We start from the raw sequence: 27586 nt of genomic DNA on the forward strand, positions 1-27586 counted from the left end.
CTTGTACCACTGTTTGAAGAATTTATCTTCCAAAATCTGGCAGTAAGGTGTGGGAGTTTACTTTTAGTCCCTCTCTTATCCTGAAATGTCCGTCTTGCAGAGATGGACTAAAAATGATCTTCCAAAACTTACTGCCAGATTCTGGAAGATAAATTCTTCAAACAGTGGTAAAAGAGGATGTGGTGCTGGTCCTTCAGGAGTCACTCTCAATCTGTCTGTCTATAAGGCCTATAAAAACCCAGTCTTCATGTATTTTATAACACTTCAGCTTGTGATTCTTATTAAGAGCGGGTCATTTTTTAGGATTCTTTAGCTAACCTAACTAAGTCTCTGAGACACCTTGCACTTCTGGAGACTCCAGGTAGGTTGCAGTTCTGGAAAATGGTGGCGCTGGAGACTAAAAGGTTCCTGATGGTTTCACACTTAACTCTTCACCTTAATTCTTAACTCTTTTGCAGTTAACATGTGTCTTTTCTTTTCCACCTGTTTTTGTATGACCCCGCTGACCCAATGAGCATTTTCCTGTCCATTGGTCATGCTTTAACTTTGCAATTTCTAGTATTGCATTAGTATTGCGTCCTTCTCATGAGTATTTAATCATTTTTGACTTTTCAGTCTAAGTTAAATCTCTTTTTTGGCTCATTTTGCCTGTAAAAGCAAACCTGCCTAATAATTCTGCACACCTGAATATAAGGCATTTTTCATTTCCAGCCTTCATGAACAATTATATATCACTTATAAATGATTAAAAACATTATTAATAGTAGTTATTAAGATTGATGTGGATTGAAATTGGTAAAATGTGTTTGGAAAAAAAATATGATCAGAAAGTTAGCTTGCCTAATAATTCTGCACACAGTGTATTATAGTCTATGTGCCTACATAAAGTAAGAGAAACATTTAACGTACTGGAGTAAAAAGTGTGACATACCTGCCCCAATCTTCAACATATTATATTATAGCTATCCTCTTTGTTTTGTGCCCCTTCAGATTTAAGAAACACATTCTCGTGTGTAATAAGAGTGGTTTACAGTGGTATGGCATACCAAAACGAATTGAACAGAACATGGTGTTTTGCGGTTTTTAAAAAACGTTTTAACGCAACGTCTTGAAAGCGCTGCATGTCTGCGACAGTGGCTCAAAACGGAAAAAAAAACAGATGTACATCGCAAATCAACAATTTAAACATATCAAATCATTTGAGAATTCTGTCGTCATCAGCTTGATGGTTGTTGTAAATATATAAACAAGATGTAAATGGGGTTTCTTACCATAAAATAACCAAGTAAACTCAACTGAATTACCCTGTGTAGTAAAAAACTGACTAAACCACCAAATCATGTCAAAGTAACTCGATTGAATCTCTTACTTACCTCTCAGTCAGAACTTATTTGACAACATTCAAAAGTATGCAGTAGGGATACCGATACCGATAACAGTATCAGTATCGGTATCGGCCGATACCAAGCTCATGTACTTGTACTCTTAAAGCCGCCTTTCCACTGCACACGACATTCGCATCTGATTGTCGCATTTCGGCCCCCTAGCGGCAGTCGCACAGAACTTTCAAATTGGTAGTGAAGCAACCGTTACCCTCGATCGGCTTATTCACCATGGTAAACTGAAGGATTTTAATGAATGTAACGTTAATGCATGTATGAATATATCCATACAAAGCAAATGACCCTCAATACATCTAAAATAAAAACATAGTAGATTTTATAGAGCTAATCAACGTAAAAATTGATTTAATAATCATAAAATATCTTTTTTTTTAACATAATTATTAATAACCACCATTTTACAGATAATAATAATAATAGTGTTAAAGTGTTGGTAATTCTAACTTCACGCTTATAGTTTTTATTAGAATACATCATATCCGGTCGGCCGGTCACATACGGTCTAGCGGCAGAAGTTCAAATATTTCAACGCATCCGAAGCTCAAATCGGATCCGAAATTTCCGCATTCGCATATGATCGGAACTCCACGCAGATATTTTATGATTATTAAATCAATTTTTACGTTGATTAGCTCTATAAAATCTATGTTTTTATTTTAGATGTATTGAGGGTCATTTGCTTTGTATGGATATATTCATACATGCATTAACGTTACATTCATTAAAATCCTTCAGTTTGACATGGTGAATAAGCCGATCGAGGGTAGCGGTTGCTTCACTACCAATTTCAAAGTTCCTTGCGACTGCCGCTAGGGGGCGAAATGCGACAATCGGATGCGAATGTCGTGTGCAGTGGAAAGGCGGCTTTACTGTGTGTTCACACCGCCGGCGGCGAGAGTGTCAAAGTGACAGGATGTCATTCATCTTCAATGAGAGCCGGTGGCGAGCTCGGCGAGAGCAGCGCGTCTAAGGCGGGCGTACACAGTGCGATTTTTGCTGTCGTACGAGTTCGCAAGCGTTTTTATTCAATCGTGTGGAAATCGTGTATGCTCGTATGGTCGCGGCTCGTACCATGTGCGAGGAATTACGAGCACTTCCCGACCTCCCGATTATTTTTAAACATGTCAAAAAAGTTCGGGAGCTATCAGAGGCTTCACTATGCTGATTAAACAGCTTTTGTGGGCAAACAGCTAATCATTTAATTAATGGACAGCCTGTTTGCTAATCTTCAGAATGTTTTACACTAAACAATACTTTCGTTGGGAACTATATGTATATTTTAGCTTGATAAAAAATTATTTTTTTAAGAGAAGGCAGACTAGGGAATGTTGCAACTGACGTCACTGCCATTACATGATAGGCTGAGAGGTGCCGCACGTGATTAAGTTAGCTGTTACGCTTTCTCCAATGGTAAGAGATACAGACCCTCTTATCTCCGGTGAAGCGACGCGTCAGAACCAAGCGGCAACCTACCCCTTTCTCTCGTGAAGCCAATACGGAAGTAACTTAAACTGCGATTCATCGACTGGCCGCTAGGGACAGGCTCCAAAAGAGAGCAGAATCTCATAGAGTCCCATGTTAAATTTAAGTTTATAGCAGAAAAAAACATGTTTACAAGTTGGTTCAAATTGTGGTTTTGGTCTATACTGCTATTTTTGGTAGATAGATAGCTCCTTTGCTTGCTAACATGGTCACGTCGAGCTAGGCGGGCGTGGTTTCAGCAACCAGTCATATCAGCTCAAACCACCTCCCCGCCTCTTTGCCCATTTTCAGTTATCCGGGAGTGACGTGCGGTGACGCGCAGCTAAGATGGCCGCGGCCTCATTTTCGCTTCAAAACTGCTGTTCAGAACACTATGGGTGACGTCACGGACGCTACGTCCATATTTTTTTACAGTCTATGGTCGGAACCCACAATTCAGTTTTTCAATTCAAAAGAAATGGGCTTCTCTCTGATGATGTAATCCGAATTAAATGTGCATTCTCTAGGCACATCCACTGCGAAGATGATGAGAGTCAGCAATGTCAACTTCATATTTGCAGCCGACACTTATTTAGAAAACATTAGATTATTAAAAAACAATTAAAATGTCTTCTTGCTGTTTTTTTTGTTTTTTTTTTGGTCAAATTCATAATCGTTTCTTTTGCCGATTCTTTATGACAAGCTTTATGCGTGCGCTTGAGTGCTATATAAATGATAATTATAGTTTATTCTCTCCAGTATTTAAAGCAGAACTAAGTAACTTTTTTTACATTCATAAATAGTTTCTAAGTCCTTACGATGGTTAATTGACTTGTGGTGGTGTGTTTGAGGCGTGCACTAACCCCCTCTGGCACGTCTACGCCAGAAAAAAAAGCACTTGCAAGTTGTTTTTTTACAGTCTATGGTTGAGCTGCATCGACCCGACACAATCTCGCCTCATGTTCACGTTCACGCGAGAGTGACAAAATGCTTTACGGTAATTCAAAAACAATGTATATATTGTGACTTTATAAGACAAGTTCGAAAATTACCCACCTCCATCGAGTGTACTGTATTTGCAAATTACCCACCTCCTCTTTCTTGTACTGTATTTGCAAAACTATTGCGCTGGTGAGCGTTGGAGTCGTTGTAGTCCAGAGCTGCGCTTGGAGTATTTATGACAGTGTGATTCACTGAAGGAAACTGTAGGGGGAGCTTCGCAAATCTTACTGAGTTCCGCTTTAAGAAATTGAATGTGAATAATCAACTAATCAATGTGATTAGTCAACTAATGGCTTGAACAACTATAGGCGATGAGAGAGAAAAAAACTTATTTCACATAGGCCTATTTTCTATCCAGCATGTCACAAAGGGTATTCTGATTTGAGCTCGCGCTCTGCTCGCATGCTCTCTCTCTCTCTCTCTCACACACACACACACACACTGAACTTTGTGCGATTGCTTTGGAAATCGTGTCGTATATCACCTCGTCTGTACGATTTTCAGATAAACTCACTCGGGACGTGTGCGTGGACATACGATCTTCCGACCATCAGAATTCGCACCGTGTACGCCCGCCTTTACTCGTAAAAATACCCCCGGTGATGCCTCATGTGACGTAACTGACAGAATTTTCATGCACAGAGACACCGGCGGTAGCAGCAGAAACAATGTCAGCTTCAGGGGTGTGAAAATTAATTATGACAACCCACACATTGCGAACTGCATGCTTTCAATCATTCGTTATCGATTAGTGAAGGCGGCATAGGCGGAATCGCGCTGACTGACACAGATCTGAAGGGTGCTCTCTCTCTTTCTTCCGCGCGATCAGATCTCCTCGCGCCTGAATGGTCAAATGCACACATAGTTGTCAAAATGTCCATGGTATGGAGTATCTCACGTAAATACAGTCGTTTATGGCTTAAGTGGATGTAAACATTTGGGTGAAAACAGGATATGCGTCAGTATGGATTCGGTCTTAAAGGGACCGTAGCTTATATTTGTCATAAATGTTAAAGGTGCTAAAGAGGATCTTTTCGTCGACTGAGAAACCAAAGACTGTTTGTGATTTTTTGAAATGAGTACATGCGTAAGAACAACCCCCCTCCTTCACAGCTCATTTCGAGGGAACGTCTCCCAAAACTCGTGCACGAGTTTTGGAACACGAGTGTTTACCACCGGCATTCGCTGTGTCGTGTTAGTGGATTCATTATGTCGGACTCACGGCAGGTAACTCATAATCTGCAGTTGTTACTCCTGTCTCCTGACAAAAACATTGCATGCGGCGCCTGTAGAGTGTGGAAAGTTACTGGAGCACGCAGCCGCGCACGTCTCGCACAAGGAACGTCATGGCAGTGATTGACAAGCCAGAGGGCCAATCGTTTACGCAATTGGCTGATGTTTTTAAGGCCCTACCTCGTGCACAGATGATGTATATTAATATTATTTCTTTCAGTGCACCTAATAGTCTTTTATCAGTTAGTAAAGACAGTTTCAAGTAATATTGCAAAAATGTATAAAACAAAACATCCTCTTTAGCACCTTTAATAAAACAACAAAAGATGTTAAATAAATTTATACATGGTAAATAATGACCACTGTAGGCTATCTAAAAAACAAATTTATTTAATATGTATCTCTATAGTATTTGTTGTATTGTTTGTAATTTGTAAATTTCTTTCTATATAACAACAATTATTGTGCCCTTTGAATGTTATTGGACACTGTGAAATTTTTGTTCTTTAAGTTTGTGACAAGCACATACAAATTATTACTTTTTCATTAGAGTAATAATAAAGAAGCTGTCCTACATTCATTAGTGCTTGGAAAATAACATTGAATCTGATTGGTTGATGAACATTCTAAGGTCAAAAGATGTACATTTATTTTCAGGGGAAGGCAAGGCTAAAGTAGTTCCAGTCAGGTCTTTTCACCGCATTACAGTTCCATATCACTTCGCCAAATGATTTCAGTAATTTCAAAGGTCCTTACAGCCAACAGCAAAAGAACCAAAACTCACAACGACACTGAACAAGCAAATAAATATAAACAATAGGATAAAAATGGCAAATTATTTGCTTACTTTTGCCACAAAATTACGTTTTATTATGTTTTAATTAACTGCATTATTAATAACTGCATTATTCCACTGTCAATGTCTGAAGCTTCTGTCACTAGCTCTAAAATGACGTTTTGGAATTAGCAATGGAGGCTCGGGATTAGATGCGTAAGAAATTAGTCTTACACAAGAACATTTTAAAGTTGAGTAAAAATGAAAAATTCTGTCATTAATTACTCACCCTCATGTCGCTCCATGCCCATAAGACGACCTTGGTTCATCTTTGGAACACAAAGGATTAGTCCACTTTCAAATAAAACTTTCCTGATAATTTACTCACCCCCATGTCATCCAAGATGTTCATGTCTTTCTTTCTTCAGTCGAAAAGAAATTAAGGTTTTTGATGAAAACATTCCAGGATTATTCTCCTTAGTGGACTTCAATGGTCTCGAAATGGTTGAAGGTCAAAATTAGTTTCAGTGCAGCTTCAAAGGTCTTTAAACGATACCAGACGAGGAATAAGGGTCTTATCTAGTGAAACGATCAGTCATTTTCTAAAAAATACAAATGTATATGCTTTATAAACATAAATGATCGCCTTTCAAGTGCTTCTACCATTCCGCTTTCTATGTTCTTCAAAAAGCTTATGCTGTATGTCCTACGCCTTCCCTATTCGGAAGGCGTAGAAGAATACGGAAAGCGGAATGGCGAAACCACTTGCAAGGCAATCATTTGTGTTTATAAAGCATATACAGTTGTATATTTTTTTTTTAAGAAAATGACCTATCAATTCGCTAGATAAGACCCTTATTCCTCGTCTGATATCGTTTAAAGCCCATTGAAGCTGCACTGAAACTAATTTTGACCTTCAACCGTTTGGAGACCATTGAAGTCCACTATAAGGAGAATAATCCTGGAATGTTTTAATCAAAAACCTTAATTTCTTTTCGACTGAAGAAAGAAAGACATTAACATCTTGTATGACATGGGGGTGAGTAAATTATCAGGAACTTTCATTCAGAAGTGAACTAATCCTTTAAGATATGTTTGATGAAATCCAGAGGTATATGACTCGTCCATAATAAATTCGTTGAATACATTTTTTTTTTTTTGTGCACAAAAAGTATTCACGTCGCTTCATAAAATTAAGTTTGAACCACAGCAGTCATGTCGACTGTTTTAACGCAGACTGTTTTAGTACCTTTCTAGACCTTGAAAGTGTTGATTATATTGCTGTCTATGGATGAGTCATATACCTCTGGATTTCATCAAAAATATTTTTATTTGTGTTCCGAAGATGAACAAAGGTCTTATGGGTGTGGATGGAACGACATGAGGGTGAGTAATTAATGACAGAAATTTCATTTTTGGGTGAACTAACCCTTTAAGGACAAAACTAAAAACCTGACAAATGTCTTGAAATACATAATCTGAACAATGTTTCAACAAATGTAAGTGGACTGCACACAAATTAACATTCAATAATGGTGTTACATTATCTATTTTTAATTAAGTAAATTGAACAAGACTCAAAATAATTTTGAGAGAATTCTGCTTTTTTCCACAATAAAATGCATGGTGATCAGTGGCTGCCATGTCAGTTGGTGAATGAAGCCCCTTGCTTGCAAATACAGAATGTAAAGACCAACAGAGCTTTGCGCTGACATTGAGCAACCATTCAAAAGTATTCAAAATCACAAGTCTCACCTCTTTTGATTGCCCTAACCCAGAGTAACAAGGACAGATCACACCACACATTATCTCCACACAACCAATGAGGCAAATCTTTGAGCACACTGCAAACATAAACAACTATCGATCTGCTTCACAATTGGTGAGAGCTGAGGTGGGATGGAAGGGGGAGAAAAGATAGGGTAGATAACAGAGGTCAAAGAGAAGTGTGCTGCAATCTCTTTCACCTTCATTATAGAAAGCAAACTGGCCCTTCATACATAACATCATTACCAGAGTGGGAGAACAATCCCATTAGGAACACTTCACTCCTAATGCAGACAAACTGTTCTTTTGCTCAAGGACAATCATTACCTGGGGGTGTGAGGGGGATACAGAGGGAGTGTGTGTGGCTGTGTAGAGGTAACTGTGCATGAGAGGATGGTATGCTTATACTGGTGCTGATCTTGAAAGGCCATCGCTATCGATTGCATTAAGCTTGCTGGGAGCCCGGGAAATCGATACATTTTTAAAGGCGAAGCAACTAACAGACAGCATTTGTGTTTGTGGGCTTCAGTGATACAAAATGGATTCTAAAGTGGTTATTTTTAAGAGATAAAAATACACATAATCAAATAAATTATTAAAATGCTAAATTTTAAAATATTATTATTAAAATATTACAGTACATCCAGCTCTAATTATATTGCAAAAAAAGATTGTATAATACATTTACAAATATTTATTTTAATTGTTGTCTGTAATTTAGTTTTTTTATACTTTACATATATATATATATATATATATATATATATATATATATATATATATATATATAAATCCCCTGCCTTCAGATATTATGTGCCAGTGTAGAAATCATATATTGTTGCAAAGCTCAGGCTGGGCAATAAAGAATAGCCTTGATCATTTCCTGTGGCTACGAACAAAGCAAAGATTTCTAATATGAGGTAATACGATCTATTTTGCCTTGGAAGCAATAAGTGAAAGAAATAACCTTCAAGCTACTTTTCGACCTCTGTTATTGTTGTGGATAATTATGGAGTGACTTTTGTGTGTTTTGTGAGCAAAATTTATTATAATTTAATTAAATAATAAAAGATTGCAAATAAAAAGTCTTCTTAAAGAAACAGTTCATCCAAAAAATAAAAATTCTGTCATCATTTACTCACCCTCAAGTTGTTCTAAACCTGCATAAAGTTCCTTCTTCTGTTGAACATATAAGGTATGTCATATGGTATAACATATGAATTTATTTCTTGTGCTGAACACAAAAGAAGATAATTTGAAGAATATGGGTAACAAACAGTTGCTGGTCCCCATTGACTTCCATAGTATAGAAAAAAATACTATGGAAGTCAATGGGGACAAGAAACTGTTTGGTTACCTACATTCTTCAAAATATCATCTTTTGTGTTCAGCACAAGAAATTCATACAGGTTTAGAACAACTTGAGGGTGAGTAAATGATTTTCATTTTTGGGTGAACTATAATAACTTTAAGACTGTTTTTAATTACAGTAATAAAGTAATAGATAACAAAACTCTTTGAATTGCAAATATCATATTCTCTTTCCTTTATGCACTTCCCATGCTTGTCATTATGTGCATTTTGCTCTCTGTTCTGGTGTCGTTTTTTGCGTGTCTAAAATCTTTGTTTGTGAGTAAATTGTGTAATTTCTATGGCACTATAGTCAAACTGGCACAAATTCTAACCAAAAAACTATATCATTATTTGCTAAAATGGCAAAAAAAATTATGTCCCCGCTTTTGCAATTGGTCAATGAACCAGTTAACCCCGCCCCAAACTCACGCCATTGGTTTAGCCACTGTTGCTAGGCTGGTTAGGCTCACAAAAAAACAATATATTTTGATAAGACACAAATTTGGGGAAATTTGGCTAAAATGTCACATTCGAGATGTAGTTCATATTGAACAAAAAGAAAAGAAAAAAAAAGAACCAAATGCAAACCAAGTATACATGTCATAACACTAAACTCAAGGGCTAATCGAGGTACCAGGTCAAAGGAATGCATCACACTCTTAATTCAAGTGGGATGCCAAATCACCCATGGCTCTTTGACCAAATTAATTGCATGTTCAAACGCATCCAGGAAAAATCCAATCAGTCCACCAGCTGAGGACCGGAATTACCCACTGACAAGGAATCTGGAGCCAAGAATGTGTACAGGTAGGAAAAGACAATGGAAGGAGGAGAAAATGAGGAGAAATCACACTGTTTTCCCATTTTGTTCTTGAATTCCTGTTACAGCACGGAGGCAGAATTATTATTCCCCTGACTGCACTGCCAGTAAAAAACTTATTGAATATTGGTAATGACAATCTGATCCTCTTTCTCTTTTTAAATCTGTGTCCACCTCCCTTTCTTTTAGCTATCATTTCCTCATCATTTAGCATCTGGGACATGCTGTAGGATCTGACTGTGTAAAGGTGACTGACTGTGACTGGGAAGGAATGATGTCAATTATACCATTTATCTCATGCTGTTTTCTAGGCTGTTCTCTAGAATTTATACCTACCATCAGGACGTTTTCCATTTTCAATATAAGCAAGCTGATCTAACATGCAGCCCGATGAACACGCTCTTACATCAGATCCTTAATACCCAGAGGGCAACGGAGGAGAAAGCAGCAGAAATGACAGAAAAAAGAAGGGATCAATTCTGCCATCTGCTGCACATCAGGAGAAGTTCACACTCTGTCAACAGTTATCAGTCTTGAAGTCATGTAATTCTACTCCAAACGGCTATTGCTTTTTATATAGTGCCGGTTCAATATAATGGTTATATAATACTATGGTTCAGTGTTATTGGAAGAGACTCTTTCCTTACATGCCTTCAAAAGACTTTCTCACTTTCTTTTTATGAACTAATTTTATGAACTTGATTATTTAGTAGTTTCATCATAATTTATTAATCACTTTATTTATTTATAATTGTATATTTTTCTGGCCTATGTTTATTTTGTTTTTGTGTTTGGCAATGTATACCGTCCTGGGACCCAGGAATAGACTTTTGTCCTCTGTAGTGGACATTATATTTTAGTGATTTTCTCTGACATCATACATGTAAGTCTGGATGTCCTGTAAAGAGCACATTCGGGGCTTTTGCAGAGGTTGCAGAGCACTCTAATGGAAATATGATAATATTTTGTAATTATTATTTAAATCAGATTAATTTTCAATTTTTTTGTTAGGGTTAGGGTTATTTTCAAAATATAGCTTTCTGTTATGAAACAGGACATAGATTTTATACATGTCCACTGTAGAGGACACCAGGATTTAAATCTTGTTTATCAAGCATTTTAGGAGACACAACAAGTGAATAGGGAAAGAAATTATATATCAATATTCCTATTAATTATTAGATATTATTATGAAAATGTTGCCAATTATTACTCCCATTATTACACTTCTTTTTTCATTACATGTTGCTCCAAGAACACATTAATATGATTCAACATATTAGATACAGTGTATAGATACATTATATTGAATGGGAAAATCCATGTATGACTATTTAACCACATATTGCGTAAAGTAAAATGTTATGTCGATTCATTCCGTTCTATCTTTCATAAAATAGCTGAGAATCATCTTTATACAAAGTTTGGTTAAAAAAATCCTGAAGCCTAAAAATTGATTGGTGATTTAAAAAAAAAGAAGAAAAAAAAAGACATTTCATGTCATTTTATTTCTTAAACAACTTCGTCCAGGTGTCCAGAGGACATAGCATAACATATGAATAAAATATAATTTTTCAAAAAAAAAAAAAATTCCCCCCATTTGTTTCTTATGCTCTAAACAATGTAATGACGTGAAAAAATACTAAATTCTTTTTTTTTTTTTTTCTGGGTCTCAGGAGGATACATATCCTATTATTGTACAGCCTTTCTTACAATTCTTATGTATATAATTTAACATGCTTCAAAAATCAGGTTTAGCAGTAGCTACATTAAAAAAAAATAAAAAAATAATAAAAAAAGATTATTATGAAACTAATCCAAACTATTAGCATACACACAACAGGAATAAAACTATAATAAATAGATAATATTTTACAATGTCTTCTTAAAATCATCATAGGCCTATTGATAAATATTCTGGCCAGTTTGATTTTTATATTTTTAATCCTACTTCCTAGAACACTAGCACTGACCATATATGGGTTTGGGGTGAATCAGCGTCGTAATCATATATGGCTCCGTCATAGACATGACTGCTTGTAGTAAAAAAGGGTGTAAAGCTGTACAGTATGGACAAGGAAGTGAGTCATATGCTAATCACTGACGGTAAAATGACGCGCTTGTCGGTCGACCGAGCCCAACACGACTGAAGAAACGTGGAACACTGATGTACTACAACAAGGAAGCAACGTGCTTACTCAGGCTATCAGCCTATTTGGACATACCACTTTTGAGGAAGTAGAACTAAAGAGAACAAAACACATCGAGTCGTTTTGGATTCAGCTTATAACGGTAAGGAATTACCTTAAGAACCATCCATTATTAGAATAATTGTTTAAGTTTTTCTTTCTTTTTGTTCTCTAAAAGTTAAGGGATCAAGCTGTAAAATTGCCAAAATGTTGTATGTAAAATGTTAAACTCCGATTATCTTGACCGTAGGCTACTTCAATTGGTTAGTACCATTATTATCGTTATATTAGCCTAATATATTAAAGTCTGGAAAAGATACATTACACCATACAGTATATCATTCTATCATATATCATAATTCTATTATTCACTCTCTATACACACACACACACATACATAATTTTTGGGTTTTTCTCGTTGGAAGTTTCCGATGATGCACTTTCCCAACACTTGCTTGAACATCTTTAGTGTTGCATGTGGCGCTCGTGTAGCACGTGACTGAATAGCAGTTCTTTAGTACGTTGCGTGTTTTAGTCCTTTATACAGTAATGAGCTCATAAACTTAGTTTTTAAATAGACCTATCCGTTTTAATAGACTGTAATAATAGAGTAGAATATGTGATGCTGTTTGAATATAATATTTGGAATAGAACATTTGGCTGCTACTGTTTAATAAACTTTAACCAGCTGTCATTTATACTTCAAATAAAACCTCTCCTCTTTAAAATAAATTCCCATACATGAATATAATGTTTGCCGTTAATAGCCTAGACAAAACCTTCAGCACCCGTTGACCTGCTCACCAGTCACCCATCTGAACCTATGCACATGACATTCTGCTTTCCTTTAGTTTGCAGATTCTGTCACAAGTAGCCCAAGGGAAATAGAATTAATCTGAGCTCTATTTGAGCCCTTTGTGCATTGTTAAAGAGACTTACTCTTGAATGACTTATTATTGTGTCACTCAAATCAGCCTTCTGACTAATGTCTGAGTGGACTCACAGCAAGTTGCTCAAAGGTTGCATAATACAATAACCTTAGCCAGCATGTTTAGAATGGCAGATATGTATTTGATTTAATTAGTGTTATATAAATATTAGATGTAAATCTGATATTTTTTTCTTCTTCTTGAAATTAACAAAGACTTGTCATAAGTAGGCCAGCATGTTTCCCAAGGTAAATAAAAAAAGTTTCATTTGAACAGATGTTAATTGAATAAGTTTGTTTTTCTTAGTGAGAGTTTCGGCTAAAGAACATTAGTATACGGCCTAATTTGAATAGTGAGTCCAAAGGATGCATGTTTATTTGCACTTTTATTTCTCTTAATTTGCAAATGTGAACCTTATTTAGCAATATGCTGTTGGGAAAAGAGCGACTCTATTTCCTTATTTGTATCTTATTTCCCTTTAATGCAAATTATGGTTGTGGCATTCTGTCAGTATAACAAGTCTTTACATGTGGTGGAGCTGAGTAACAGCTGACACTTCAGTTTCAACAGGTGTCAGAGGAAACAGAAAACCGTTCTTAGGGAAGTTCCCCTATCAGAGATGCTTATAGAGATGACCTATACAAATGTGTAGATGTTTCAGGTTGTGGTTAAACATGGGAATTTCTTTATTTGACAAGGCATGTTTTATTGTTTTTTGGCTAGTGACTGAAAACTAATATGCTTTTTATTTAAACCTAAATGCAAAAACATGCTTTTTTTCAGGCCTGTATATTTGCTTTATATTTTTAGTCTTTTTGCGTAGTTCACTTTTACACTGAATACATTCTAAATAAGAATGTTAGAACTTTTTGACTTAACCAAAGGATGTCAATCAGAAATTATGTCCTAACTTTGGGTTTTTTTAATGTAATAAAGTCCCAGAGATGAATTTCAGCTTTTGATGTTTTTTTTTCTTCTTCTTTTTTTCTGTTTTTCTTTGCAGAGATGAGAATGAAGAGAGAAGTGAGTGCTGGAGTGAACTTTCTGAAAGGTTTGGCAGTGGAGCGTGGAGGTGTAGATCAAATTAAAGCCAAACTTTTCGCTACTAAATTACAAGAGCTTCTGCTTGAAAAGTTCTCAAACCACTGGTACCCAGACAACCCCAGCAAAGGACAGGCATACAGGTATCTCCATAATGCCAGGTTGCTATGGCCATGCAAGTATTTTTACGCATTAAACTTATGGCCACGACAAAACTAAGTGAACCAAACATGTCCCTTCTTGTTACTGTTATAATGCGCTGATCAAAGCAATATTAAATAAATACTATCTCAAATAGCTTTGTCAGCATTATCTCAAAATACACTATCATTCAAAATTTGGGGTTGGTAAGATTTTTTTCATGTTTTTATGCTCTTATGCTTGCCTTTATTTGATCAAAAATACAGTAATATTGTGAAATATTATTAGTTTAAAATATTTTTTTTTCTATTTGAATATATTTTAAAATGTAATTTATTCTGTGATGGCAAAGCTGAATTTTCAGCATCAATACTCCAGTCTTCAGAGTCACATGATCCTTCAGAAATCATTCTAATATGCTGAAACATTTCTAATTATTAAATATTTGTCTTAAAACAGCGATGCATTTTTCAGCATTCTTTAATTAGAAAGTTCAAAAGAGCATTTATTTGAAATATAAATCTTCTTTAAAAAATCTTACTGACCACAAACTTATGCCTGCCTTTAGTCAAAAAAAGTGAAGAAACCATTTAATTTGTTGTCGAAGTGGAAATTATTCATACTCCACATGAGGTCATATCTTGAAAGACCTACAAATGTACACAGCAACCATTCACAATATGACTATTTTTACTCTCTCCTGTGATTTCTCAGATGCATCAGAATAAATGATAGCATTCCCTGTGATGAATCAGTCTCAAAAGCATGCATGGAAAGCGGCTTAAAGCCAAGTGAGTTAGGCTTTCCTCGGGAGATAACAATATGGATCGACCCGTCGGAGGTGTGTGTGCGGTAAGTTCTTTAAGAACTGTTCCTATGGGGCTTTTTATGAATATGATATTTTCTGTGAAGTGCAATCTAATACTAGTTATATTAAAGTAAAGGTTTACATTCAAATGTTTCCTCAGGTCTGGGGAGAACGGCAGATATTTTACAGTGGCTCAGTTTGCTAAAGTGGAGGATGAGGAGAAGCACACGAATAAGGATGACACTTTTAGCCAAGTGGATTCTGTGAATCTGGATACATCGGACTACCACTCAGCGACCTCATCTGACTGCGGCTCAGCAGTCTCAAGTGATACAGAAGAGGAGGTGAAAGAGGACGAAACAAAAAAAGTGGAGGAGAGAAGAAGAGTGGAGAACACAGTTTATACAACGAGATCTAAAGCAAGGGAGCCAAAAGGGCGACGCAAGTTTCCCACAGCTCAGGTAAATACCATGATGCATTGCTTCAAGTTCACTTCAGCAAACTACACTCAAGTTATATGAGGAAGGCTGAAATGTTGGAATTACTAGCAAGAGCAAAAAACCCATCCACCTCTGTCTCTATTTTAGAAATCCACTGTTCTTGCAAGATTTGTTTTCTCAGCACTTTTTGAACACAAACTATGTTCCCTTTGAATAAAAGGCCTAAGATAAGTCATAAAACTGAAATGTTTTCTCTGTCATCAACAGATCCCTGGCCCGCAGTACTTTTATAACCCTGCACCGATGTGGCCCCAGTACAAGAAAAAGAGAGGCGTGTTCTTCACGACCGTATGTGCACCGGCACCTTCTCCTTTGTTCACTTACTATGTTGTACCCAAAGCCCCTCCTCAGTTCATTGTGCCTCACGCTACCCTGCAAACCTGGGGGACAGTGAAAGGGTAAAGAGCTCCAAACTAATTAGCACATACACCTGGTATGTTAGAGTATATTTAAAATGTGAGACGTATCTGCTACTGCAGGGAACTTTATAGCTTATCATAATGAAATTGTAAACTTGAGATATAGTGACAAGCATGCCAACTATTTAACATATATATTTTTAAACTTTTTTTTTAACCTATTCTATCGTTATTTAGGTTTTCTTTGGTCAGTCAATATATTTAAACTGCTCTTGCACAAAACACTGAATCTGTTATTACTTGATCGAAAACTACAGGAATTAAAAGTTGATTGCTGCATACTTGAAATTTTTTTATTCATAGATATGGAAATCACAGCTTTTCCACCAGCTTCTGTAGTGAACGTTTAGATGTTTTGGTAACTTTTTTTAATCAAAGAATGTTTGAGAGGTATTTCATGTAATAGAAAACCTTGAGTGAATGTAATTATTGTTTGAAATACTCATTCAGTCTGTTTCAAACAATAGTATTCAATGAGTATTCCCAAATATTACCAGCAGTTCAGCTCAGGTCTGATAGTTTATTAAGTTAGTAATACCTCTGAAAACACCAAGCATCCTATACCGTTTCTATACCAAAAAGATCAACTCCTATAGCCAAAGAGGATGAGCTACCGTTTCTGACTAATGTGAATCAACCTTTTCACTTTCACTAAGATAATCATATGTGCTCAAGATGTAGAGATGACTGCATTAATAATAATAATAATAAATGTTATTTAATTAATTATACTAGATTCTGTGCACAATTTTACCTTTGCTAAATGGTAATGATAATTTTATTGTAATTTATTCCAATACCACTAGGTGGTAGTATACATTGCCTTAAGCCATATTTCCACATTTCATTTTCTTTCATTTGCTACAGTCCTGATGTTTTGATTGTACATAATAGATTTTCTGCTTGTTATGTAGTTTTGTAAAACTGCATGTAAAAGTGTATAGGGTCCTCATCTCACTAGTGCTGTCATATGTTTTTTAATTATTTAAAAAAGTTTTTATAATCTACCTTTTTAGATTTATTTTTTAAACTGTCATTGAAATTATTATAACATACAAGTGTCTTTCAACACTGGATTTTTACCTTTGTTTTATGTTTATTATTTTGTATAAATTAATTGTGTGCAGTTTTGTATGTTAAACGTATAACACCTTTACTATTTTTGCAAACGTCTGCCTGTTTTCTTTGCTCAGTCTTCAAATGCATATTTATTTGTGCCTTTTTTCTCTGTATTTTTTAAATAATGTTTTGTTGTTATGCAATCACTGTAAATATTGCTTCTGTTTGAGCAAGAGTAATGAGATCTGTTTTCAATCTATGTTCAACTGATCTGTTACAAATATATATTTTATTACTGAAACAGTAACAAACGCTTTCATTTTTATTTGTTTATGATAAAATCTAAATATTTACCCAACCCAATTTTTATTGCTTTATTTGATTCTGGAATTCTGTGCTTTTATAGTATTCTTTATTGATTTAAAATGAACGCATTTAAAAAAAAAAAAAAAAAAAATGTTTTGGAAATGTTTGTTTAATCTTTCCATAAAGCTGCTCTTGATGGGCTAGTTGAAGATTTTGGTGTTTTGGGAGACTTAATTAGTTCCTGTGAAGGCTAAAGATTGTAGGATCTCTGTAACCTCTCTTAAGATCTTCTAACCTCTGAAATCAGGCCAAATACGTGATGAAAACTTCCCAGAAATGTATTACTCTTCGTGAGCTCCTAGAGTGTGTTGAACTAAACACTTATTTGTATGGTTGTTGTAAGTTCTGTGCTACAGGATGCCCTGGCGGAAGGATCCACAAGGGGTGAGTGCGTCACATGGCCCAAGGTCATTACGTCATTCCTAGAGGAAGAAAGGCAAGGATTTGAGCATAGAAATAGAATCTGCTTCAGTTCATTGAGTTTGAAGTAGTGGGATTGTAAACGAAGAGGAGAGATCAACAAACTTTGTGGCCATGCTTGTCTAGTTTCTGAGTTCCTGTTCCTCCTGAGTTCATAATGGAAGTGGCAGTTTGATATTTCATCTTCCAAATGGTCTTTCTGCTCTATTCAGGACAGGGAAAATCTTTATCAGATGCTTTAAATCAGCTGTCAGTCTTTAAAAATGAAATGTTACCTTTTCCGAACAGCATCAACTGTTGGTTGGTTATGTACCCCATTTTGAGGCTTGTCTCCCAAAAATAAACAAAGGCTCCCGAGTCTTAAAGCATATTTTTACATACAAGTAAACAAACTACGCTATATGTTTCAACCTCAAAAAGTGCAACTTACACTCTAAAAAAAAACTAAAAAAAAAAAAAAAAAAAAAACCAAACAAATTTATACAGTAAAATATCGTTTACCACTGAAACAGAAATACAGTAAAAGCAATGCATTCTGAGTAACATTATTTGTCTGGGTAATAGCCTATTACCCAGAATGCATTGTTTTTACAGTATATTAAATATTACTGTGCATTGTGCTTAATATTATTTGTCGTTTTCAAGAAAGCCTATAGTCCTCTTTTCTTAAAGAGTTAGTTCACCCAAAAATGTCATGTTACTCACCCTCATGTCATTCTACACCCGTAAGGCCTTCATTCATCTTCGGAACACGAATTAAGATAATGTTGATGAAATTTGATGGCTCAGTGAGGCCTGCATTCACAGCAATGACATTTCAAAAGAACCATAAAGGTACTAAAAACATATTTAAAACAGTTCTGGCGAGTTCAGTAGTTCTACCTTAATATTGTAAAGCGACGATATTATTTTTGTGCGCCAAAAAAAACAAAACAAAATAACGACTTTTCAACAATATAGTGACGGGCCGATTTCAAAACACTGCTTCGGATCTTTGCGAATCGAATCAGTGACTCGGAGCGCCAAAGTCACGTGATTTAAGCAGTTTAGCCGTTTGATAGGAGATCCGAGTCACTGATTCGATTCGTAAAGCTCCGAAGCAGTGTTTTGAAATCGGCCTTTCACTATATTGTTAAAAAGTCGTTATTTTGTAAAGTATTCTCGTCGCTTTATAATATTAAGGTAGAACTACTGAACTCGAACTGTTTTAAATATGTTTTTAGTACCTTTATGGATCTTGAGAGAGGAAATGTCATTGCTTTCAATGTAGGCCTCACTGAGCCATCGGATTTAATCAAAAATATTTTAATTTGTGTTCCGAAGATGAATGAAGGTCTTACGGGTGTAGATGAGGGTGAGTAATACATGACGTTATTTTCATTTTTGGGTGAACTAACCCTTTAAAACGACAAATATTACCCAGAATGCAGTTTTTATGGTATTACTCCTTCAATGGAAAATGGCATTTTACTGTGTACATTTTTTTTCATCTTTTTAGTTTTTTTTTTTTTTTTTTTTTTTGAGTGCATGCAACTTTCTCGCTTTTCGGAAGGTATTAGAAGGTAGCCTACCACTATTGGAAGGTACAACATGCCTAATGCTGTCAGTAGCCTATTTATCACTTCATTACAAACTTGTCTAACAAAAAATATATTTTGTGGGGTGGAAAAAGAAGGTCTATTAGCGCCAAATGACAACTTGTGCCTATGCCTACCTATAAAATAATTAAATAGAAAAAAAGAAGAAAAAAAAAAAGTCTACCATTGTGTAATTGGAGCACTGGACCTAGACAGTTAACTAAACCTTTAGTCTTGCACTAAACGAGTCTCCCACTAGAGGTACCCAGTGACTATATGGACTGTACTTCGTATATCTTTGCTGCTGAGAGCACAAATATGAGATATTAAAACTTAATTCTAATACTTGACAGTGTGGTGATTTGTTCGAAACTTCACTCTGCCACATAACTTCTATTTAGTCACGCGTTTCCACTGATCTTGTACTGTAACTCTTATGGAGCACTGACAAATATGAAAATATAAATATAAAAATATAAAAACATTACAATTGCAACAAACGAAGAAAAACGTATGTCACTCATCAAATGAGGAAACACTACTTCAAGATGAAGTTGCTGTAGTCCATACACAGCATACGTAAGAGCGCTGCTTCATAGTGTACGGATTCAGAGCGCCTACCCACAGACCCGTGTGGCTGCAGTCAAATGTTGAGGCGCGTACAGTGTTAGTGAAAGATCGCAGGTAGCAGCGCACACTTCACTTTGTGCTTCGTAATACTGCTCGAGTCCAACGTGCTATGCCTTCCGAAATTTTGGTTGGAGAGGGGGAAGGATAGGATGGAGAACAAGGCGACTGAGGTCTGTGTGGACTGAAGACAAGAGCGCGCGCTATGGAGATGACCGCTCGCCTCGCGCACTTGGACACCAAGTTGGATGGCAGAAACTGTGATGGGCTTGTCAACCATAACGGAGAGACGACGGAGATAAGAGTACCGCTTTCCCACACGGGGAAAAGACTCAGTCCGATCGAGGGGGGGAATCTTTACAGACTGCGTGATAGAAAGTTCCTGTTGGAGGACAAGAAGCGCCTCTGCGCGTGGGCACTGGGAACCGCGTTGTTAGGCATTCTGCTGATGGTATTACATGCTGAGCTGTGCCCAGTAGTGTATCAACCAGTAAGTATACAGCAATACTGAAATACAGGTAACGGTAGCGCGCTTGAGACGAGTGGTGAAATTTATGGATGGAACATCAGTTCTGGACTTTAGAGGGTAAAATTATATTTAATATAAGAGGAAATATCACCCAAATTTAAAAGAAAAGTTTTTTCTTAGTTATTTACAATCATTTATTTACACAAATTAAAAAAAATCTATTTAAAAAAAAATAGTTTTAAAATTTAGTTGAAGTAAGGAGCTAAATGTCGTTGCTGAAGTAATATTTTAAAGCAATATCTTGGTTTTACATTGTGTTTCACTGTAAAAAGTGGATAAATGTTGTTACCTTAATGCACTATTGCTACCTGGGTTGATTTAGTGATATACCTATTAAATCTTGTTTTGACTTGGATAAATCCAGTAAATTTTTAAGATACTTGACAAATCATATTCCCAGTGTAGCAGGTTGAACAAAAGAGGAAACATCTCTTAATGATAACTTTGACTCTATATAGCAGGTCTATTTGGTCAAATATGTTTATATCTTCACAAGAAAGAGATTCATTAATACTGTTAAGGTGAAAACAGAACCGCCCCTGTTAAATTCAGAGCTGATGTCTTTATCAAAAACGCATGCCCAAATAGTCCATCTCAACTTTAGCACATAAAATGACCTGTCCGTCACTGAAGTCCAAATAACACAGGAAATCATATAGCCTGTGCATTGCAGTCACTTATTACCTGCCATGTGTCCCAAAGTAGTTACTATATTGTCTGACTGTTTACATTTATGCATTAAGCAGGCACTTTTAGCCAAAGTGAATTACAGTGCAGTCAGAGTTTGCATTGTGTCCGTTCATGCATTCCTTGAGATTTGAACCAATGACCTTGGCGTTGCTAGCACCATGCTCTACTACTGTCTGAGCTACAGAAATGCATGATTATGATGTTTTTATATAAGATAGACATTTGCATTTAGAAAAATGTATTAGTAAATCTTTCTGTGATTTCAAGTGTATGAAAACACTGATTTGAAGAATTCATTAAATGTACTTTATGTTATTGTGAGAAAAACCTAATTTGAAAACATCACCTGATTTTGAAACAACTCATATTTACTGTGTATGGTTACATGTGAAATTAAAGTAATTATTTCTTTAGCATTAATAACATCATAAAGCTTACATATTCATTTAAACCTTTAAACCAAGTATTAATATTTTATAGAATGTTTATAAAACATTGTTTTAATGTTGTTTACGTAATACATAATCTCTATAATAATCTATTTTTGCAGTCTCACCCCGAAATAGGTCAACGTTAGTGACTGAAGAGTTTTACCACCCTGACTGACAGCTAATCAGTGTTTTCATCTGTTTTCTTTAGACAAAATCTATGTTTTTTTAGACAATTTAGAGTAAGTATTAATTTGCACCTCCAAAGCATAGCCTACTTCTGCAAGCGTGACGGCTTACCATTCTCATGGAAACCAAATTATACAGGAAAAGCAGCTATTTATGCAAGTTTTTCCACATTTTGTCCCCCCTCCCTTTGTGCTGCTCAGACTGCCTATTGCATCTTTCCACACCATTTAGTGCATAATTAGCGCCTGTTTGAATAATGGATTTAAGTGTTGACCTCAAACGGGACATAAGCACTATGCTGATTTTCACGTGTTATCCTGTCCACATACTATGGTGATTGGAGTGGTCAAAACAAACTTCAGCGCTACCCCCTGTAAGCTTTAATTACTGTTTCCTTAATGTTGGTGTGTTTCATTCATACACATTAACATGAACACTGCACAAGGAAATCATTCCTTTATTTGTGGGAAGCTTTTATAACACTATATGTGCAATCCATACCAACAAAGCAACTTTATATATTCAATATCAAGATTGTTTCTATAGATGCTTATCACGATTGTGTAGTTACAATTGAGCCGAACTGTGTACAAGAAGTTGCCAAGTCTTTATACAACCATTCATTAAGCATTCACTGATTGGTGATATAAATTGATTTTTTCACTTGAATTATATACCTGGTCTTGGTCTGGTTATGCTAGATTTTTCTTTATGAAATGTATTCTCTCATATTGTTAAATTCACCATTTATATCTCTATCAAAATACACTGTCAGCGTTCTTCAACATGTCTGACTCAACTTTAGTGCATAACATGATCTGTTGGCCACAGAGATGATTCACAGAATTCCACATAAAGCAGGACATTAGATAGCCTGTTGGTTATTTAGCAGATGCTTTTCTTCCAAAGAAACCTGAAGTGTACAACAGGGTATCCTCTGTGTTATCTGAGATTAACTTCCTTGCTCAACACAACACAAAAGTGGTAGGGTTCTCTCCGCTTCATAGGTCACCCCCTATCTGAGATTTAAAACTAGGTAACTATTTACACTGTAAAAAGTGGCTGCTACCTTAAGGAGCTTTTTTCTACCTTATCAAACTCTTAAATTTAGTTTTGTTGATGTAATATGATGTTTTTAAGTTCATTCAGTGATCAATTCTATAAAACTATCATACTATATTTCAGAATTGGTATAATGATATAATTTTTGCACATTTTCTTCTGGAAATGTAATGGCATTTGTTCTTGAATTTGCATAGCAATGCATATATTTGTTTTATGCTATTTTAGTGGCATTGGTATGGAGAAGGACCACATGCTAACAGAACGATCTTCCAGGCACGATCATTTATTTAAGCGCACCATTCTCTTGGAAAACAGGTTATGCAGGAAAATTGGCTATTTATGCAAGTTTTTCCACATTTTGTCTCCCTCCCCTTTGTGTTGCTCACACTGCCTAAGGTCATATTGCATCTTTCCACATCATTTAGTGCATAATTAGCGCCCTTTTGAATAATGGATTTGAGTTTTGACCTCTAATGGCATATAAGCTTGATGCTGATTTTCACGTCTTATCCTGACTACATAACATGGTGGTTAGAGTAAGCAAAACAAACTTCCTTTTGCTGTCAAAAAAAAATCCAATCTTAAATAAGATTAGAAAAATTGCTGATAAATTGCTTTTGTATTTAAAGGGTTAGTTCACCCAAAAATGAAAATTCTGTCATAAATTACTCACCCTCATGTCGTTTCACATCCGTAAGACCTTTGTTCATCTTCGGAACACAAATTAAGATATTTTTGATAAAATCCGATGGCTCAGTGAGGCCTCCATTGACAACAAGATAATAAGCACTTTCAAATGCCCAAGAAAGCTACTAAAGTTATATTTAAAACAGTTCATGTGGCTGCAGTGGTTCAAGCTTAATATTATGAAGCAACAAGAATACTTTTTTGCACCAAAATAATGACTTTATTCAACAATATCTTGTGATGGACGATTTCAAAACACCACTTCATGAAGCTTTGAAGCTTTACAAAACTTTTGTTTCGAATCAGTGATTTGGAGAGTGTATCAAACTACCAAAGTCACGTGATTTCAGTAAATAAGCTTTGTTACGTCATAAGTGTTTCGAAACGTTTTGAAATTTCAATGGTTCATGTGACTTTGGCACATTGATACACACTCCAAACCACTGATTCGAAACAAAAGATTCGTAAAGCTTCAAAGCTTCATGAAGCAGTGTTTTGAAATCGCCCATCATTAGAGATTGTTGAATAAAGTCGTTATTTTGTTTTTTTGGTGCACAAAAAGTATTCTCGTCGCTTCATAACATTAAAGGTGCCGAAGAACATGTTTTCAAAAGATGTAATATAAGTCTTAAGTGTCCCCTGAATGTGTCTGTGAAGTTTCAGCTCAAAATACCACATAGTTTTTTTTTTTTATTAATTTTTTTAACTGCCTATCATTACAAATGCGCCGATTCAGGATATGCGGCACCTTTAAATCTCGTGTTCCACGCCCCAAGAGCTCGCGCTTGCCTTAAACACCATAAACAAAGTTCACACAGCTAATATAACGTAATGTTTAAAAAATAAAAATAACGACAGTCTTGTCTCCGTGAATACAGTAAGAAACGATGGTAACTTTAACCACATTTAACAGTACATTAGCAACATGCTAACGAAACATTTAGAAAGGCAATTTACAAACATCACTAAAAATATCATGATATCAATGATCATGTCAGTTATTATTGCTCTATCTGCCATTTTTCGCTATTGTCCTTGCTTGCTTACCTAGTCTGTTGATTCAGCTGTGCACAGATCCAGACGTTAATACTGGCTGCCCTTGTCTAATGCTTGAACATGAGCTGGCATATGCAAATATTGGGGGCGTACACCCCGACTGTTACATAACAGTCAGTGTTATGTTGAGATTCGCCTGTTCCTCGGAGGTCGTTTAACCAAATGAGATTTATATAAGAAGGAGGAAACAATGGAGTTTGAGACTCACTGCATGTCATTTCCATGTACTGAACTCTTGTTTTTCAACTATGCCAAGGTAAATTCAATTTTTGAATCTAGGGCACCTTTAAGTTTGAACCACTGTAGTCACACAAACTGTTTTAAATATGTCTTTAGTAGCTTTCTGGGCATTTGAACGTGTTAATTGTCTTGCTGGCAATGGAGGCCTCACTGAGCCATCAGACTTTATCAAAGATATCTTAATTTGTGTTCCGAAGGAGAATGAAGGTCTTACGGGTGTGGAATGACAAGAGGGTGAGTAATTAATGACAGAATTTTCATTTTTGGGTGAACTAACCCTTTAAGTAATATTTTTCAGTTGTCACACTGGCCAATAGTACCACACTGTAACCTGTATAGTAAATTCAATGTCATTCTCTGTGTTTTATCTGTTCTCTCCAGGGATCCATATATGCCCTCTCCATAAACAGTCTCATCAGTTTCTCCACTGGGTGTCTGCTCATTCTCATCATCGCCTTCCATTATAAAGACATCAGAGTGAGTGTTTTTGTCCAATCTGAATCCGTTGAATTGCCTCTTCTTAATCTCTGAATATCTTTAGATATTATTCTTAAAGGGACGGTTCACCCAGAAATGACAATTTTATCACGATTTACACACCTTAGTTCCAAACATGTTTGACTTTGAATTTTAGGTGAACTAACCCTTTAAGTGTTTTTCATGCTCATTTATTGTCAGTTCCTTTTCTTCTAGTTTCTTCTGTTGCAGTGTCATACTGATTTGAATGAAATGCCACTTGATGTTATCTGTGTTGACTTCTGCAAAAGAGATCAAATGAGTACACATTAGCATAAACTTCTTGCTAGCAATAAGGTACATATGACACTTCACACAGTTGGGATATGTTTATCTTATGATGTGTAATATCATGTCATGAGAGGTGTTAAAGTACAGGATTAGATAGTGTAACCCAATACATTAGAAGATTCCTACCCTTAACCAGTGACGGATCCTGACATGGGCAATATAGGCAGCTGCCTAGGGTGGCAACGCACTGAGGGGCAGCTGGGGCACTGCCCACACATGCAGATTTTAGACACGACTTTCCTCTTTTCTTTATAGTTCATTTGAAGCAGTTTTTTTAACCAAAAATATCGCGAGTGCATTATTGTAACGCAAGAGAGCATCCATGTAATGACGGATTTCGTTAATTCGTGCACAAAACTGGACACACGCTTTCAATATACAGTGGTCTCATGGCTCTGCTCTCGCCCAGACATTGCGAGTGCATGCTCAAACTTTGTTCTATGCACTTGTGAGGGGGGGACATGTCTTATTTCGCCTTGGGCACCAAATAAGCCAGAACCGCTACTGCCCTTAAAAATTTCTAACTCAAATTTATACTGGAAAATACTCATTTGGTAGTGTGACTACAGTTCCTAAATGTGTTATATGTCACTTTGGTTTAAGCAAGAAAGAATAATTGTTAAATAGAAAATAGATTGATGCCAGTTAAAGAAACTTAACTAAATTTAACAGAGTCAAATTCAGAAAACTCTTCATAGCATCTGCAAGTGCAGTACAGAGATAAGAAGGGAAGTGTGAGGAACAGTTGGGGCTTATCTCAACTCCTCACACTGAATCAGCAATATAGGGGCCAAATGGACCTCAGGGTTTTTAAAGTTAAAAAACTGAAGTAAAAAATGTCAGTTAAAACTTGTGATTGAAACTGTAAAACTCACTATGTGATTCTTTGTGTGACTCATTTGGTTAAAGAAACTTAAATCAAAGCAAAAAAGAAAAGGAACAGAAGAATTAAAGAGTAAAAAACAGGGCAAATGAGAAAGTAAAAAAGGGTGATAGAACAGAAAAAGCCTTTCACTCTGGGTCTTCAAGAGTGTATGTATCATGTAAACGTCTTCTGGTGCGTATCATGTAAACGCCTGTTTTCTGAAATCTGATGTAGTTTGAGAAAGCATGTCATTTGGCCAAAAACCCCCTGCTAGTCTTAAGTACCTCAGCACATGTCTCCATCAGCCTACTCTGCCAAGACATCACCTGCTTTTACACGATCTCACATCTCCCTTAGTTCACCCCAACCCCCACCCTATTCCCTGTGCCTGGCAAACCCTTAACCGTGTTCCCATGGGACTCATATTGCACCCCTCATCATCACTGTAAAGGCCTCATTCAATGGACAAAATCTCTGACTGTCTGCAGCAGGATTAATGGACTTGCTTGATTCTTATGGCAGCAAATAAATACAGGATTTCATATGGGCTGATCTATTTAATCTCAAGCATTGAAATATGTACACTGTTCCATATTAAGGTCAATGATTTTCAAAGAAAGACTACTCAAAGTCACTGTTGAGTATTGTTATTTTTTTCAGTTGTGATTCCTATTTAAGAAGGAATTTATGCAACCACAAGTTGCACACATTGTGTAATCAGTAGTGTACAAAAGTGAAACGCTATATTGCCAAAAGTATTGGGACACCCCTCCAAATCATTGAATACAGGTGTTTCAATCACTTCCATGGCCACAGGTGTATAAAATCAAGCACCTAGGCATGCAGACTGCTTCTACAAACATTTGTGAAAGAATGGGTCGCTCTCAGGAGCTCAGTGAATTCAAGCGTGGTACCGTGATAGGTTGCCACCTGTGCAATAAGTCCTTTCGTGAAATTTCCTCACTACTAAATATTTCACGTAGCTACAGACCTCTAAACTTGGATGGCCTTCAGATTAGCTCAAGAACAGTGCGTAGAGAGCTTCATGAAATGGGTTTCCATGGCCAAGCAGCTGCATCCAAGCCTTACACCGCCAAGTGCAATGCAAAGTGTCGGATGCAGTGGTGTAAAGCACGCCGC

General features: G+C 36.2%; 2 protein-coding genes across 2 annotated transcripts in view; both read left to right on the forward strand.

Moving 5' to 3' along the window:
• The first annotated feature begins 11810 nt into the window (after positions 1–11810).
• On the forward strand, positions 11811–17258 carry si:dkey-79d12.5 (maternal B9.15 protein). The gene is made up of 5 exons (XM_048153281.1): positions 11811–12106; positions 13936–14116; positions 14829–14966; positions 15083–15383; positions 15630–17258. Exons 2-5 carry the CDS (start codon positions 13938–13940, stop codon positions 15822–15824), a joined length of 813 nt encoding a protein of 270 aa, XP_048009238.1. The 5' UTR covers positions 11811–12106; positions 13936–13937; the 3' UTR covers positions 15825–17258.
• A 2418-nt stretch (positions 17259–19676) lies between these two features.
• Positions 19677–27586, forward strand: part of kcnn4 (potassium intermediate/small conductance calcium-activated channel, subfamily N, member 4) — a 29016-nt gene continuing 21106 nt past the window's right edge. The window contains exons 1-2 of the mRNA XM_048153169.1: positions 19677–20380; positions 25156–25251. Of these exons, the coding sequence (XP_048009126.1) occupies positions 20096–20380; positions 25156–25251 (381 nt within the window). The 5' untranslated portion in view covers positions 19677–20095. The remainder of the gene's footprint in view (positions 20381–25155; positions 25252–27586) is intronic.

The sequence above is a fragment of the Megalobrama amblycephala genome, linkage group LG13 (assembly GCF_018812025.1).
Source record: "Megalobrama amblycephala isolate DHTTF-2021 linkage group LG13, ASM1881202v1, whole genome shotgun sequence".
In the NCBI taxonomy this organism is placed as follows: Eukaryota; Metazoa; Chordata; class Actinopteri; order Cypriniformes; family Xenocyprididae; genus Megalobrama; species Megalobrama amblycephala.

What these genes read in the sequence shown, in the direction of transcription:
- si:dkey-79d12.5 (XM_048153281.1), top strand. Translation starts at nt 13,938, where the DNA reads ATGAGAATGAAGAGAGAAGTGAGTGCTGGAGTGAACTTTCTGAAAGGT. An exon ending in CCGTCGGAGGTGTGTGTGCG is followed by an intron (nt 14,967 to 15,082) that starts GTAAGTTCTTTA and finishes ATGTTTCCTCAG; the next exon opens with GTCTGGGGAGAACGGCAGAT. An exon ending in GCAAGTTTCCCACAGCTCAG is followed by an intron (nt 15,384 to 15,629) that starts GTAAATACCATG and finishes TGTCATCAACAG; the next exon opens with ATCCCTGGCCCGCAGTACTT.